This window comes from Rhopilema esculentum, chromosome 9, assembly GCF_057945365.1.
Source record: "Rhopilema esculentum isolate cy_ngs chromosome 9, ASM5794536v1, whole genome shotgun sequence".
Lineage (NCBI taxonomy): Eukaryota > Metazoa > Cnidaria > Scyphozoa > Rhizostomeae > Rhizostomatidae > Rhopilema > Rhopilema esculentum.
The window spans coordinates 5,239,492-5,256,349 of NC_142823.1; the positions used below are offsets into that span (position 1 = coordinate 5,239,492).

The 16,858-nt window shown below is 35.9% G+C and overlaps 3 protein-coding genes across 3 annotated transcripts; 2 read left to right on the forward strand and 1 right to left on the reverse strand.

Moving 5' to 3' along the window:
• Positions 1-1,135: 1,135 nt before the first annotated feature.
• LOC135688977 (uncharacterized) lies at positions 1,136-5,055 on the forward strand. Its single transcript, XM_065206059.2, has 2 exons — positions 1,136-1,291; positions 4,443-5,055. The coding sequence occupies exons 1-2, from the start codon at positions 1,206-1,208 to the stop codon at positions 4,858-4,860; spliced, it is 504 nt and encodes a 167-aa protein (XP_065062131.2). The 5' UTR covers positions 1,136-1,205; the 3' UTR covers positions 4,861-5,055.
• Positions 5,056-5,201: 146 nt separating this feature from the next.
• Positions 5,202-10,434, forward strand: LOC135688978 (uncharacterized). Its single transcript, XM_065206060.2, has 4 exons — positions 5,202-7,289; positions 8,067-8,168; positions 8,664-8,788; positions 9,948-10,434. Exons 1-3 carry the CDS (start codon positions 7,081-7,083, stop codon positions 8,779-8,781), a joined length of 429 nt encoding a protein of 142 aa, XP_065062132.1. The 5' UTR covers positions 5,202-7,080; the 3' UTR covers positions 8,782-8,788; positions 9,948-10,434.
• Positions 10,435-11,095: 661 nt separating this feature from the next.
• LOC135688976 (uncharacterized) lies at positions 11,096-16,651 on the reverse strand. Its single transcript, XM_065206057.2, has 6 exons — positions 16,403-16,651; positions 14,427-14,645; positions 13,450-13,641; positions 12,952-13,170; positions 12,220-12,516; positions 11,096-11,554 (listed from the first exon to the last, which is right to left on the reverse strand). Exons 1-6 carry the CDS (start codon positions 16,512-16,514, stop codon positions 11,253-11,255), a joined length of 1,341 nt encoding a protein of 446 aa, XP_065062129.2. The 5' UTR covers positions 16,515-16,651; the 3' UTR covers positions 11,096-11,252.
• Between the last annotated feature and the right edge of the window lie 207 nt (positions 16,652-16,858).

The following is a 16,858-nucleotide window of genomic DNA, read 5'->3' on the forward strand; positions in this document are numbered from 1 at the left end:
AGAATACTTGGAAACACTTTTTTAAGGAAGAATATAATTAATATATATGAATTCAGCACTGTTTATATACCGATAGGCTGCCGGTTTACAAAATTAAATGAACATACAATTAAGTAACAAACATAATATTTTTAATTAATATATAGATTGATAAATTAGAGATAAATTGTAAATTGTGAAGCTAGATAAATTGTTTCTAGTGTCAATGTCACACATTTCACCAATAGGGACAACATGTTGTCGGGACCTAGAACCTCTTATACAAATTACTGCAGTTCTAAGCAAGCAAAAACTCAGCTTTCTTTTGATCCAAGCAGAGGTTTCACTAACATTTTGGTAATGACTCTTGGTAATACTTGGTTTTAACTTGGTAACTTATTAGAAAGGAGCCCAAATTTTTTAAATGTCCACCTCGGTTACAAACCAAAACGCTTATCGGGGCCCCTAGTTTGTTAAATGCAATAAAGATAGCATTGAGGAAAGTAAAGAGAGCAACCCTAACAAAATGAAAAAACGATTGAACAGCTTTGGCAGAAAACATTGAATTTTTAATAGAAACTTTTGAAAAAACTGGAGGGGCAAAACCAGGGGCAAAGAATATTTCTGGGGGGCCGTGGCCCCCTTGGCCCCCCCCATAAAATCGCCACTGGACCTGAAGGGTGTGGCACCAAAATCCAATTAGTGCGTAACACCCTCCCCCCATCATCGTTGCTTAAATCCGTCCCTGGTGATTTGACCTACATGCTTCTCATCGGAACTCGACTTATTCGAAAATTTTAGGCTATTATAGCCATATTTATCAATCTAAAAGTCAATCTGTCCGTTTTTCCAAACTTTGTTGTGCTCTTTGTTTTAGGGATTTCTAATTAGTTTCAAATAGCATTATTCAACAATATTGCTTCCAGTATCAAGGTTTCATCGTTTTTGGGTTTCTCTCTTTTTATAGCAAGTTTTTTATGATAAAAACTGAGCGTTTGTAGGATCCAACATACGATTCTATGACATGATAATGCTTTTGCTGCATTCGCAACTTGGTGCAAAAAGAATCAAAGGATAGGATGCTAGTGTTTTTATTGTCATAATTCCCATGACAACCCAGAACAAGAAGCAGCAACGCAACCACATTATGAAACTGACAACCACATTCATGACGTCACACAATGATGGCGCAGATTTTTGTAGGATGAGTTGAAAACAAAGCAGGAATGATGGAAGCTGGGCGCGGAGTTGAAGAAGCTTTCGAAGAAATCTTTGGGAAAATCAAAGATCTTAAATTTGAAGCAGTAGAGAGGTATTATTGTTGTCAATATTTTCAGTACAAAACATTTTTTTCTGATCTTTTATCATCAACGTGAGGGCGAGCCCTCCATAGGCCCATACCAGTCGCAAGATATTGAAATCAAAACTGTGATGCCAGTAACTTTATTCTTTACATTACATCCCACATACACTCTTTAATAATCTAAACTTCATTGGCCTCCATTCATGAACAGTTGAGCGCTAAAAAAGACTTTATTTTTTGACTGCCTTCTGTTTTATCAGCTAGGGATAGAAGCGTTTTGTCTCCCGAACGGTAGAAGTCTCCCGTTCGGTAGAAATGTCTCCTGTTCGGGAGAATTCAAATCATTGGCAGCTCACATCTTTTCTCCCGTTCAGGAGAATTTTTCCTTTAAATGGCTATTTTATGACCAAGAAGGCTCAGGTGGTTTTTTCTGGTCGAATATTCGAATTCTGCATGTCCAAAAACAGGGGTTTATTGACAAGAATATGCATGTTACCGTTGGAAATTCCGTAATGCATGTGTGTATTTGTATATGTATGCATGTAGAACATTCTTAAATAATTTGAATAACAAACAAAGCTACAAAAACTTGCTTTCATTTTAAGTTTAATAAAGTTTCAGATAATATACTGTCTGTGAGGTAACCTCTACATTAGTTTTATTCATTAGATTTAGTAAAAAATATATAATATAGTTGTTTGTAAAATTAAAATGGGTAAGCCAAAGCTCTGTCTCGATAGTCATTCTAATCCAAGAGTCCGAAAGGGATCAAAAAGCTGGTGAAACACTGGTAACTGGGGAAGGGGGTGTTGAAAATCATATATTTTCAGAGCTGTCATGGTTTGCATGACCCCAAAAAAATATCCAAGGTAAAGTAAAACATTAGATTGCCAGAATATAGACTTCACCTGAACCTTTTCTTTCCTAGAACAATACCTATAACAAAAGAGTATGATGTCATTAAAATTTCAAATGCAAATTCTGAACGATTTTCACTGGTTAACTACCATTTTTTGGATATATATGTATTTGACGGTGTAGCTTTCAAAAATAATGTTTAAAATTCCCGCCAGAAGTTTCTTAGTGCATCTTTGTGCAAAAAAGTGATATATTTTCTCCTTGAAGATAAGAACCTGATTGTTATCAACACAAAACTGAGGAGTATGGAATAGTAAGAGAGTGTAAGTATCTAGCAAGTCTAGGTGAAACTCGGAATAGTACAAACGGAGGAAAAATTCTTTCAAAAATGCCTATAATCAACTAAAATATATCTTTGAAAGTGAGAAAATATAGAGTCAAGTAAAGACAAGAATCCTCAGAGGCCATGTTGAGAGTATATTTCTATAATTCTGAATTGTTTACAATCACCAAGAACCATGAAAACACTATGAACATATATAACCTAAGTTGATTTGCTTTCTTGGTGCTAAACTCGGGCTGGTATGCAGTAGTTGTTGTTACAGAGAGCTGGCTACTCTCCCCACTCTGGGTGAAAATTTGGTCATGTCAGGGACTCGAACCACTGACCCTTGTGTCTGTAGTCAGCGCTTCTAACAACTGAGCCATCCTCGTTTGCATAAAGCATTGAAATATAAAGTTTTCCCTTAAATAGCTAGGGGAAAATTTCCCTTTAACAAATAAATCTCAGATAATTGGCAAGAAATCTGGAAGCCTTCAAACAACATCAATCAAAATCATTCATTTTTGTCCAGAATCAGAGTATATATAATAAAGAATATGAATTGATGATGATATTTAACCAGATAAACAGAGGTTTGTTAAGGACTGCAATTGCTAGTAAAAATTGCCTCAAATGGTAAAAAGTTAGTCATATTAATGATATGAAAGGCATAAAGCTTCATTGCACATTCCAACAGTCATAACAGAAGTCACAAAAGGGTCCCACTACAGGGTTATTATAGGGCATAATTGAAGGACATTTTTAGGCTTTTACAGTGTACATTAATAGTTTATTTTTCTTTAATTTTCAAAACAGTCCCCTTATTGATAACAGTGCCTGTGTATTGACAAATTTTACCCTTTCAGTCAAGTCAAAGAGTGCTTCCAGTCAAGCTTCTACCCAAATTGTTTACAAGAATGGAATAGCCTTGCCTCTGAGATCAGAGAATCGCCTACAGTCAGCTTATTCAAAAATAGAATATCTACTCTTATCCGCTCTGCTCTCTTAAGCCTCTTTATGAAAGTTATGATGCCATTCTCACTCAGCTACGCGTAGGCCTCAGTAAACTAAATTCACACAAATTCAGTCATAACTTTCAGGACACAGTCAATCCTATGTGCCTAGTTAACGGCGGAATTGAGGATACTGAACACTTCTTGCTGCATTGCCATGCATATGATGATCAAAGGTGTGATCTCCTTGGCTCGATTAACGAGATACTTCAACTAAATAGCATTTCAAACCTGTCAAATCAAACCCTTGTGCATATTATGTTGTATGGTGACACAAGATTTTCACATAATGAAAATAAAATAATTTGGGAACCAACGCTAAAATTCATTCATACATCAGAGCGTTTCTTGTAGCACCAGAAAATACCACAATAGTTTAGCTTATCTAGCATTTCATCCTTCTCTATCTATCTTTTAGCATTAAATGTATAGTAATGTAGAAACAGCACTAAAGACCACACCAAAATCTTGTCCAAATTTTATCTTCTTTTCAAGTTGTAGCCTCTTTGTCTTTTGATCGAACCAGCTATGCTCCCATTGGCATCGTGCTCCCATTGGCATCGTCTTTGTAATCCTGTTCTTGTAAAATGTACTTTTTAGGCTGTGTATAAAAAAAAAGTTTCCACTATATAAGTATTTCTCTTATCTTTGTTATAAATAATTCCACTTAAATATAAGGGAACTTGAGAGCTCTGCAGAAGCAATCATCATTAAAGGAAGATACCTCCTTTTAACGTGGTACATTATTGTTTCCAAGCGTTTCTTTATCTATTCTTAGCGAGATCCATCCAAGCCATTTCTAGAATATACATCTGCTCACGTGGCTTTTGCGCATTCTAAATCTTGTCGCAAATTTTATTTTAGGTACCATCAATATGTATAGGTATTGTAATTTTCTAAGTTAGATCTCCATTTGATTAAAACAAGTAGGTGTTTACTTACTTGAAATACTTTTTTTATTTTTTAGGAAAGGACACCAAAATGGATGTAAACGAGAAAGCAGAAATCACCTTAGACCTTTAAAAAGCGAAAATTTAGTTGACGTCGCCTTACATAAAACAAGAAAAACTGGACCGAAATCTTTGCTAAAGGAGAGCAAGCTTAAAGTACCTGTAAAAATGTTACCTGAAATATCTAAAAAGAGAACCATCAAAAGAACTTCTGCTACTGACAAAGAGCCGGAGAAAAATCTGGAAGAATCAGGTGGCTCAAATATAAAAGGAAAAACCATTCATAGATCCTGTAGCATGGAGTTTAGGAATGGGTCTGCTTGCAGTCCAGAGGATTACTTCGACACTGAATCGAGTGATTTGGCTGACTATTTGGAACAGGTTTTGTCTTTGCCAAAACCAATGTCTGCCATGGCTGAAATGATGTATGGATAACAGAAGGATGCACCCAAAGTATAAACAGCAAAGTATCTCGTACGAAAAATCTTGTGTTGCATTGCGTTACAAACAAAAACTTGTTTGGAGATTATTATGTATGATGAATTACCCCGTGTGTTTTCTTTATTTGCTATGTAAAAAGCTACAACTTTAACTTGTAATATGCTAATGAAATCTTGAAATTCTTGACTGTTACGGTATTGAATTTTTATTTCCATTCTCATTGCTGTTGAAAATATTAAATATAGAGACTGTGCGAGACAAGAGACAGCGTCGGAAGTCTTTCCATTATTGTGCAAAGAGAAATCACACAAGGCATTAAGTCAGATAACTTTATATTCCCGTTTTAGTCCTGGTTGCATTAAGAAAATATTTTAGCAGCTAAATGTTTGGACTGTTTTTGTTTAGATTTCAATTCCCTTTCCCCTACTTTAATGTTGATATCTCTGCTATTAAAGTTCATACACGCCAACCTTAAATGGGGTCGGTTGTGAGTATTGGACTATACATGCATCCCTATCCGACACGGGCTATGGGGTTTGTCTCAACAGCTGTGTCCAAGATTGTAGCTTGATAGAACATTCATCCGCGTGCTTTTTTCAACAGTGGGGACAACATGTTTCCCCCTCCATCCTAATCAATCTAACCTAGCCACATAAGCCATGCCCATCAAGTTTTAAGTGCGACTTAAGTAACACCCAAGGATTTTTTGCTAATTTCCTAATATCAGCAAGTCACATACTTCTGTTGACCATTTTTGTGTCATCTTGTGCAATCAAGTTTCTGATACATCTGCTAATACTTTTTGCTCTTGTTGGCGCTATTATTATATTTTAACAAGATCATTAACACGATTTAAGATCTGCTTTTTGCTTTTCAAACAGTAACTACCAGTTGCATTGATAAACATTTAAAGTATTCCAACTATGTAATGGGTGTGGTCAGGAAAAGTTACAATTTTTAGGATGTGGTCGAAAATTTTAGGCCCCTCAATTTTAGAACAGCAAGTCCCCGGCAATTGACAGTGCCTCAGTATATCGTTCGTATGCTCGTGCAAGACTATGCCTTTCTATTTGCAATGTTGTATAAAACTCGTTTTCGATATGCAAAAAGTACAAACGGAGGCTAGAAGAGCACTTTTGGCGATTATTTTTTGTATGAAAATTTCCATCTTTGTGCGAAAAAATTAACCGACATTTCCAGTCTGAATTTTGTAAAATTGTCTTTATGGGTTTGCGAAAAGACCACAAGTCACCCTCGTAGAAGTGCAATAATTTAGTAGCTCGTTCGATTTTAGTAAAATTTTCTTGCGTTTTTGCCTTAGAGTTTGTCTAACCCGTATAGCAAGTTATGCACATGATATTGCTGAAGAATGGTGATTTTATTCGCAGTATCTTTACTGATTTTCTCTGTGGAGTCGCCAAGTACCAAATTTCCAATCCTCTATATGTAATTTTTCGAATGTGAAACTTTAAGAAGAAATCTTGGTATGGAAAATGACATCTTAAATCTGATGAAGAAACGCAGGCTGAACTGGATTGGTCATGTGATCAGAAGAAGAGGTGAAAGCCGTGTTTACCGGTCATACAAGACAATTTTCCAAGTCGTCGCCCCCGTGGAAGACCTCCCAAAAGATTAGTTGACCAAATAGGTGAGGATACTGGAAAACCGATCCGAACTTTGGAAAAAGATGTAAAAGAAATGGAGAAAATGTTTTGACGAAAAGTGTGCGAATATCACCTCGGAATAATGCATCTAAGTCATGTAAGTCAAGTAGGTCAATCCATTAGTTATCTCGCTTGCTTTATTTCGGTCAATTTTCAACATATATAAAGGATTTTGCAATTGTAGAGGTACATTTTGGTGTTCCTTTAAAAATTTGGAAATATGGGTAAATATTTTATATGACGTCACGTTTCGGAACTATTCCCAGTCCATTTTTGATCGAAAAGAGGAAGTAGTTTGTTCTGAGAACTGTTGACAGGAACGCATGCGCATAGTAGGGATGATGTTCAACGAAAATATTTTGCTGCAACTGAAGGGGTAATTTTCACTGGTAAGCATAAAAAATACACAATTTAAATTTGTTGAAGACACTGCAGTTGCTTAGACGTGTAAAATCCTTTACCTGAAAACACTTTAACAGCTTTTCCTATTGCAAATGTGGACTTAGAACTGTTTTCCGAACTGGCCTAATTCAAAAAATTCTAGAAGAACATGGGATGTATCTGTCCGAAGCAAGAGAAAAAGACAGAAGGAGAAGATGATTACATTGAGTTTGGTAAGTATATTGGAGAAAGAAATTGCCTAGGGCAAAGGCATGGAAGAGGGCAGTATTATTATGACACTGGAGATACCTATGATGGAATGTGGAAAAGAAACAAAAAACATGGTTATGGAAAATATACCTTTAGCAACGGAGAAGTGTATGTGTTTTTCTTTACTTGTGATATTTGTTGTTATTTTGTTGATATTTTTGCTAAGGGATTCTAACGTTTGGTACAAACTTTCAATGTATGGTATATAGTGTTGTCATCGTAAATAGCTGCTTGTATTAGGCAAATTGAATTATAGGCTAGTTATGCCGAATCATTCAATTCCAATGTTTGGAATTCAACCTAGGCTGATGGTGCGCGCGAAAATTCATTGAATTGCTGCATGCCAAATTCTGATGCCAAATGATTATTCTAGTGAAGCTTGCACATAGAAAGCCGAGGGGCAAATTACTCCAATAAAATCTCGTACACCTTTTTTGTGAAAATCCTATTATTTTATATGAAAATCCCCAGAAATCCTTTTTTTAGGAAAAATCTTGTACGCTATTTGCAAGATTGAAGTACCCCTCATAGAAGGCATTCCCTAAAATGAATGAGCACAATGCAAGGTCTTGTAAAAAGCTGTTTCAAAAGTGAATGAAAGTTTAAAAAATCTGCATTTTTAACATTTGGTTCATCTAGATGATCAATAATAACTCATATCCATGGAAACAACAAATAGTATTAAAATTGGTATAACAATGGTTATTCTGTGTGAACAATGAACGGACATGAAAATGCAAAGCAAAATCATAATGCGAATGGTTCACCGCACTGTATGTAAAACTAATTTTTTCCATTATAGGTATAGTTGACTTTACTCATCCTAAACAAAGGAAATAGTCACCTTGCTTTCATTAATGCTCATCCCAACCTGTGATCTTTTAGAACTGAAGGCATCTTTGAAAACGATAAGTATGTTGGAGAGCTGGCACCACCTGAAGTATCTTACGATGACAATGAGCCATTAGCTCAAAGTGAAGTGTCAAGGTAATTGTTTTGCTTATTTCAGTTTGTGTAGCATTCACAGATATATAGCTTGACAGATTTTAAATTGACAAAATAATACTGGAAGACTGCTTCAAATTTGCCTGCAGTGATTTCCTGGATTTTTCCTTGTCAAATATGTGAAGTGCTATAAGCACTCTTTAATGAATGAATAGCATAATGCACACTGATCCTTTTCATCCTGGTGCTCCCACAGCGCACTTTCCCACTTTTCAGTTTATTTTGTGTCCCATCAACAATTATAAACAGATTACATCCAATAAACCTGTCCCTTTACTTTTCTTTTTTTACCCTGATTCATCAATTAACACCTACATTCTTTGATAGGTTTTCAATATTGGTTCAATTTAAAACCCATTTGTTTTCAATATTTATTCAAGATAAATCCCATTTGTTGGAATTGGAAATAATGAGAACTGAGTCAAAACAAGGTCCTTTTCTACACTTGCCTTTTCTACACTTGCCTTTATTTTTTAGACCAATGGAGGAGCCCATGGTCAGGCCCTCTAGCAGAGGTGATGCTGAAGTTCGAAGACAAAGCAGACAAAAGAAATTAGATGAAATGAAGAAAAAATATGGAGTTAGAAAAACATAGAATGCAGGTTTCCTTAATTTTCAGAGTAATCTTAACTGTTTTTTAATTTGCTTCAAATTCAATAGGGCTTTTGATTAGGCTTATTACTATTCATAATTATTTCTTTGTGGGAATTCCAGGTTTTATTTGTTTAATGTTTTTGATAAAGTTTAATAATATCACATGTGAAATCTTATTTCCCATGCAAAGATGGTAGATATTCTAACAGTTTGCAAAATAGTACCTATGGTTTTCTTCATATATATCTTGTTGGTAAGTTATACTCTTGACAAAAGTGTGCGGGGGGGGGGGCTAAATCCAGATCAAAAGAGGTGGTCAAGTTAAGAGTTCTTTATATGCTATAGCTCCCAGCTCCATAGTACCTGCGTTGCTTTTCCCACATCATTTCATATAGTAACCCAATATTAGCATCAGTTATGTTTGAGAAGAGTTATATCCAACTATCAAATACCTCTTACATCTTTGAAAAATGTTCCTGAGTCATAAAGCATCATTCCTTGCAATAAAGACATAATGCATAATCTTGTTTACCTTATTCTGTCCCAATGCATCTAATCACCACTGATTGGTTATTGTAGTGACAGTTAGCCCTATTGGATTATGTTTGCAATATGTTTGAAATTTTTAGCAACTGTAATTAGAAGTATAATTAGAATCAAATTAACTTCTAGAGGTTATTTATTTTACATATACAGTGGAACCTTTAATAGCAAAATCTTTCATGACCAAGCTTAGCGGCTGTTGTTTTAAGGCCTCTGTACATGGAAACAGAGGCAGGATCGCGCCCAGCTGAGTTTACGGGCCAACATGTAAATGTAAATTGCAGAGTTTTCTGCCTAAGCAGGATAAAATTGTCTGCACGTTTGGTACCATGTGTAGCATTTTTCTCAACAATCTGGCATTTTTTGTATCTCTTTAGTTTTCTGATGGTCTTGTTTCTTTTCAGCAAAAGGCTTTTTTAAAAAATCATAATTTGCTTTTCATTAAACCAAAAATGAGCACAAATTCATTGCAGATGAAATAACAGCAGAATAAAACATAAGTTTTTTTCTATCATCAAGATCGGTTTCAAATTCTTGGAAATTTTTGCTGGAATCATCCTGATGCAAAACTTTCTTTTCCCATCTTTGCATAGCGCCAAACACATATTACTTCCTTTTTTGCAGAAATTTCATCCTGCCTGCTCAAGTTTCCCAGCTAGATGTAAACACTGGCAGTTGATTGAGCCTGTATTGCCAGGAAACTCTGCTACCCGGAAAGCTTGTCTCCATGTAAACAGGCCCTTAGAGGTGACCACTATGGATAGGGGGTGATTAAAGCAATGTTCTCCATTGAGAGTGACTCGATGATACACTTGCTTTACTTATTACATATGTTTCAAAGTTATATAAAATAATCCAACTGGCTTACAATGTAACAGTAAACCAACTGGCTGCAGATCAGAAAGTAGTCTTGCACAGAGGTGACTGTTATTAGAGGTTTCACTGTATCTTTGATTCTTCTTGATAAGGCAGTTCTATGGACTACCGATTTAAGCTCCATTTGTCAAGTTTTTTGAAAAATGGCTTAAAGTTTACCATGTGAATTGAAATTAGCGAATAGTAAAGATGGACATATGGTTAACTTTTTATGACATACAAGTTATTGAATAAATGATGTTTTCATATTGACTAAATTGCATATGGACTTAAGTTTGCTAATCAAGCACAAGGTCCTATGATTGTCTTTGTCATGATCTATCAAATGTTGGTTTACTGACGTGACATTTGCCAACAAGAGAGGAGACATTACAGCTATCTTTGTAATGGGAAAGTGTAGGGGTCTGCGGATTCACGGATTGGCAGTATTTTTGTACATGGATTACGGATTTTTGATTCTTTTGGTTGTTGTAGAGATTCTGGCAGACGTCGGGTTTCGACGAATATGTGGAGTGGATTCGAAAGATATCTGCTGATTTCTGACAAGCTGTGGTTGTCTTTTTGTACTGTTTTAAAAAGACATTAGTTCTTTATTGCACAAATAAATGACATCTATGGTTACCTTCTGCTATTGGGCATGTCATGAAAAAACTGCTCATTTGACGGGAACATAAAACATGTTTCCAGATTATGTGATGAAAAGTAGCAGTTTTGTGGATTCTGCTACCCCCGGTAATATGCATAAATACTATTTGTTTTTTGAAACCACCCATGAGTTTTTTTCTATTTCTAAGTAAAACAACTTATTGAATTGTATCTAATTTTAATTACCATCCAATAAAATTCGTGGATATCTTGGATATAATAAATGGATCATACCAAGAAAGAGAAATAAATTTTTAACTATGCTGATGATGCAACTTATTCTGCTCTTTATAAACTAAAAAATATCATCTATATACAATTTCAAGTTAAACTATATATCGTGCTTTGTAAAATATATGTGAATTAATTTGTTTTGTTTCGTTTAGATTGTTCGTGTGAAGGATAGTTTTATGACGTGCATTCGCCCTCCAAACAACAAAAGCCCCATAGTGCATCCCTGTCGTAGTCTCTAGTGGTACCACACCATAGATGCCTCTTTCTAACTGATGTGCAGTCATGGTACATCCTTCCATCGTATTTGAAGGGGAAGTGACAACAGGAATTTTCAGAATTTCCCCCAAATGTTTCGACGTTGCATGTTGACTTCTTGTCGGGAACTTCAGTTGCAGGCTTTACTTCTTTCAATCCACTTTCTTCATTTGGTACTTTTTCGTCTTCTTTATGTTCCATTTTGTCATGTAATATTATCCCTTTACGATCAAAGCAATTTGATTATACAATGATATTTTGCTACCTTCCATCTTTATCAGGGTTGAAACTCTTAATTGCAGTTTTCTTACTTTTTTTCTTATATTTCCTTTCCATATGAAACTCCGTTCGATATTCATTGGCATATATTTCATATTATATGCAAAAGAGAATGGATTATGTTTGTTGTCATAGAGCTTGCCTATAATTTGAGATACGATATAGGATTTCATTGCCATTGTGGGAAGTTCTTAACGCAATACTTACGTACACAAAAGCTTTGAAATTGAAGATGGTAGGTATTTTTAAAGGGCATATGTAAATCAAAAGCAAAGGAAGAAAGAAACAAACAGTGCATTTTATGTTTGCTGATATTCTGTCCAAAACTATAATCTTGCTATGATTGTTGGTACACTTACGCAGAGGCAATGTCTTTTGAAAAATTCCAACGCCTCTATTTCTTGTTTAGTTTACCATGTTGTTTAATTTGCAGTTTTGGTCACATGCCTTCACTAATTGGAAGGAGTAAGGGGGGGGGGGGGTCAACCGACTATAGTATCCAAAACTTGTTTATAGCCATGCAGTGTATTATATTTTCATCCCCTTCCAAGTCAACAATATTCTCTACTGTTCCTACTTAGAAAAGCCAAATTTTGGCATACTTTACCTTCTGGTTTTGCCGGTGAAGAAATTTCGACTTCAACGAATTCGCCATCACAATCTCCGGGCATTAAAGTGAATGAGTCTTTTCCGTCCAGCAAAAGATTTGAATCCTTCTTAGCATCTTTTGCTGAATAAACAACGGGCTCCATCCGGACGATATTCTGTACTTTTTGAAACACTGTGTTCAGTTTGTACATCTTTCCTTCAATCACAAATTGCTTCTTTTCCTGACTTCTGACACTCCTCGTGATGGTCACTGGCTTTCCGTAATTGTTAATAAACTTTATCAGGTTGCAACGTTCTGGAATAGGAAGATAGTGGAAATCGCTTTGAAAAATGATGGCTTTTCTAACCAACCATATGTATGTTTTGTAATAGATTTTGTGGGTGATTTGAAAGTGCGTGTTTAAAAAGAAAGGCAAGGGAAGATATGAAGCATGCAAGTTGAAGGTGTAAAGAGAAAGACATAACTTAAAATCAGACAAAACTTTCCACTGTACATTTCGAAAGCCATGTAACGAAACGATTTGCTTTAACGATGCAGGCGAGGGTATGGTAAAACGCTGACTTACTCATTCATCGATTGATTTTTTCCTAGTGAAAGGTCGCACTCTCTATGGTAACGAATTTCTGTCAAGCCAATCTATTTCCAATTTTCGCCCCCACCCTCATCCTTATTAGAAACGACTGTCTGAGTACATGTAAAACAAACATCCAAATCAGATGCCAAACTTACCACCGTTATTGAATTTCTCTTTCTCAGCTTCTCCAGATTTCTCCAACTTTGGGTGCTTTTCAAAGCTCCCTTCTTTCATTTCCTTTGAAGGCTTATTTCCCTGTGAGACAGGTGCCTCGTTAGGAGAGGCTGTTACTGGCTTTGGCTTTGCAGTTGTAGAAGCGGTAGTATCAGTGATTGGTCTCGTTGTGGGTGTCAGTGCATTCGCCGATTTCTGATCTGAAAAACATTGCGCCAGCGTTATGGAAGACAAATACTATAAAAGGGAATTTGGCATCATCCTACTAATAATTAATCAAAAACCAAAATGAGCATCACAATCATCAACACACAATCACCATCCCCCAAACAGCAGCTATGATGATGATGATGATTAATTATCATCTCATCATGATCATTATCATCACCGACCATTATCAATTGTCATAAGTCATTATCATCATCAGCATTAAATACTTCACTTGCTTTAAACATCGAAATATCGAAAAATGCACCCACCGACTTTTTCGCAAATCCCAAAATGCTTTTCGTCACATTCCACTGAAAACCAAGTACCGTCCTGTCCTGCTGCACCACAATCTTGCAAAGCATTGTTATTTGCTGGTTGTCTTGGTGACCAGTTCATGAAGTTCATTACAAGTAGCTTGGTTTTGTGCCATATCCATTGGTTTGAGCCTTCTACATTAAGACCTAACAAAAATGCAGACGTATGTTTAGAAGGGTAGGAATAACGTGCTGGAACTTAATAGCTTGTTAAGAATGCTGTAATGTTGCGAATTTCTCTACATTTGATATAAAGAGGGCGAATTATAAGAGATTGATATGAAGGCAGCTTATTACATTGAAAATGCTTCCGGGGCCGTCGCTAGCTATTGTGCTTGCTTTAGGGGGATTTCAAGATCCCATTTGCTAATGAATTGGGTGAGCCATCCTTTTTTACGACAGGCTTGAAAATTTGCCGACAAAGCACCTAAAGATGGCAAAAAATTCCTCATTTTGCAATGGAATGTTTTTACAGGTGTGTAGGAAGGAAGAACCACAGGATAAGTTAGGTGTCCACCGGATTCTGTGTATCGCGCCCCTCCTTTAGCGACGGCCCTGCATGTTTTGTCTGTTATACCTTTCTAGGCTCCATAGTCATGGAAATCTAGCAATCTTTTCCAATATAAGCTGTCGTAATCCTCCCCTACCCTTACTCCCAACTATTCCTCCCCACCACTACAACCTTGTTGTGTGTTACCCAATTCCTCTTTTCTCTTTCCTGTCCTGTTCTCACCAATACCCTTTTGTCGCTTGTTCTCGTTGTTCAAGTCACCAACTGGAAGGTACCCTGTTAACGCTTTCATGATTTTTATTCATAATGATGTGACCTACTTTTCCCATTTAGTAACGTGACATTTACATCGCTTTTAACACTCCCCCAACACAAGAATACCATGGATAAAAGGAGGCATAACAAAGACCAACAAACTTACCTATCCAGAAAAACTGTTCATTTGGGGAGTTTGATTTCTTGATAAAGCCATTCAGTGACTCTTGATCAACCACGTTTGTCACTGTTGCTAGATAGCCCCCTGCACTTTCACAGATATCACTGTTTTCGTAAAATCCATTTTTTGCTGCTGTCATTGAGTACATTTTTCCATTTCCCTGTCTTGTCCATTGTGGGTCAGGTATTTCATCACGCTTTATGTCTGTAAGAGATTAAAACTTTGTGTCGACATAAACTTTTTTCACGGAGTTCTGTCTTTAGAGTAAAATGCACGTTTTTTATTTATAAGGAGAAACTAGTACTGGGATACCAAAAAATTTAAAAGACTTTACTTTTAGGTTCAAGAAAAATCAAGATACTTTAAAATTTCAATTTTTTTAAAAAAAGAGCCTTCTGGTAATTGTTTCTGTTAATGTTTTTTTGGAAAATATACTTTGGATTTTTCCTGCGTGGTTTTTCGTGACGATTTGCATTTATATTCTTCCAAAAATATTCGACTTTGAAACGATAAGACAATTTTAGGTCCCAAAATAAAAAACCAACTAAGAAGCTTTTAGTACTAAAACTCCAAAATTTTGATGCCAAATTAAGAAGCTTTTAGCATTAGTGCTGATTGAAGTTTCTTATAAATTAGAAAACGTGTATACTTGTGAATAATAAACCATTCTTTTGTGAGAGAGTTAATCACAGGAAGGGTAAAAGAATGTGAATTTGTGGTGTCACTTTGTTCTTAGGCAGTGTAGTCCCTTGAAAAGGGAAATCAAAGAAAAAAGAGAAATTTTACTGAAGTCTTTTAGGTGATGAGTGCAAATGGTGCCATCGATTCTTCGTCAAAGGGGGGGGGGGGGGTTCTGAGTGTGATTAAAATCATTTAGCAGATCTCTATGCAAATCTGTGCATGATTTAGGTCAGCGGCGAACTATAGGCAGAAAACGTCATGTTAGATGCGAGCAGGAGGAGCCGTGCTGAATTTGAGCGAACCAAACTCAATTTTTCGAAGCTTCTATTTTATTCCACTTATTCTATTAATCCCTAAAACAAAAATTTACAAAATGACCATTGACAACATGACATGGAAACTAATTTAAATATGATCAAAGTCGCTAAGCCAAATTCATTGCTGGTTTGCTCTTCTAAGATTTGTTGAGCGAATGGAAATCGTTTTCAGATACCTTTGGTCAGGCGTCAAGAAGATTTGCAAATTCAATGTCATTTGCTGTTGAAGCTATGACGCTTTTGCATTTCTGGCAAGACCTACCTAGAGCTATTTGTATCTGTGATAACTGTATCACCTTTTATTAGACTGTACTCTCTTTAAGCGATATACTTCATTCTTTTTGCACAGGCTCTTACAGTGCAATTTCTGTCTTGGGTTTGTTTCAATCTATATAAATGACAGTTGGCTGATGATATTATAGCCCACTGAAATCTATTCTATCTACCATATCTATTTGAAAAAAAGGTTGATACTGATAGAAGATAAATTTATGATACTGTTGTATGAATTATAGAATAACACAGATAACTATGGATAAGTCAAATCACCTGGAACCACCATACACCTGTGATTTTGGCAACAATTTACTCACGTAGAAGACAAATCAGTCATACATTAGCATAAGTTATGTCAAGGCCAACGGTTAAAACGAATCAAGTATGAAAAGCAATAGCATTGTAATAACACGTGATTATCTTAAGGGTAACAATGATGGGATGAGAAAAAGTCGGGAACAACTTTCTACTTTTAAATAGACGAATTCTGCAGTTCAACTTAAAAGGGGCTGTTTTTATGAGTTGTACAATTGGTGACGGTTGTACAATTTAATGAATTTAGCTTGTTTTCGGCGTGACAGCAAAGATTCTTAAAAGCTTTTCAAGCGATCAGAGACCATATAAACACTCTCGAAGTCCCATAAACACAGTCGATTCGTTTCCTCGCTAACTGTAAAATCAACATACCTTTGAAGTATTCTCCTTCCCGCAGTTTTCCAATGCGGTATCCATGCAGTTGCAAATCAAATAAGATTAACATGAGCATGAAAACGATTAACAGATTTTGGAAAACTTCCATAATTTATTCTCTTCGTTTTCATTATTTTTGCTCCATTATTTATATCCTTTAAAATCTTATTGATAACAAATTTCGGCCTCGAATCCAAGCGCATAAAAGACTTGCTCAAGAAAGGGCTACTTGCTGATCTCCACGGGTCAATCAATCTGAATGAATTATGCACAAATACAATTACTGTGCATAAATCATGCATACCCGTCGGACTGGTTCATTTCAAGCGATAACATATGATAAATTTTGACGTAGATGTTTTTGTTCGAAGCAACTATAACTTCCTTGCTTGCAATCTTCCTTTTACTGTCTGCTATGATGCATTTTGACCTCTCAGACCTGACGGTAAAGAA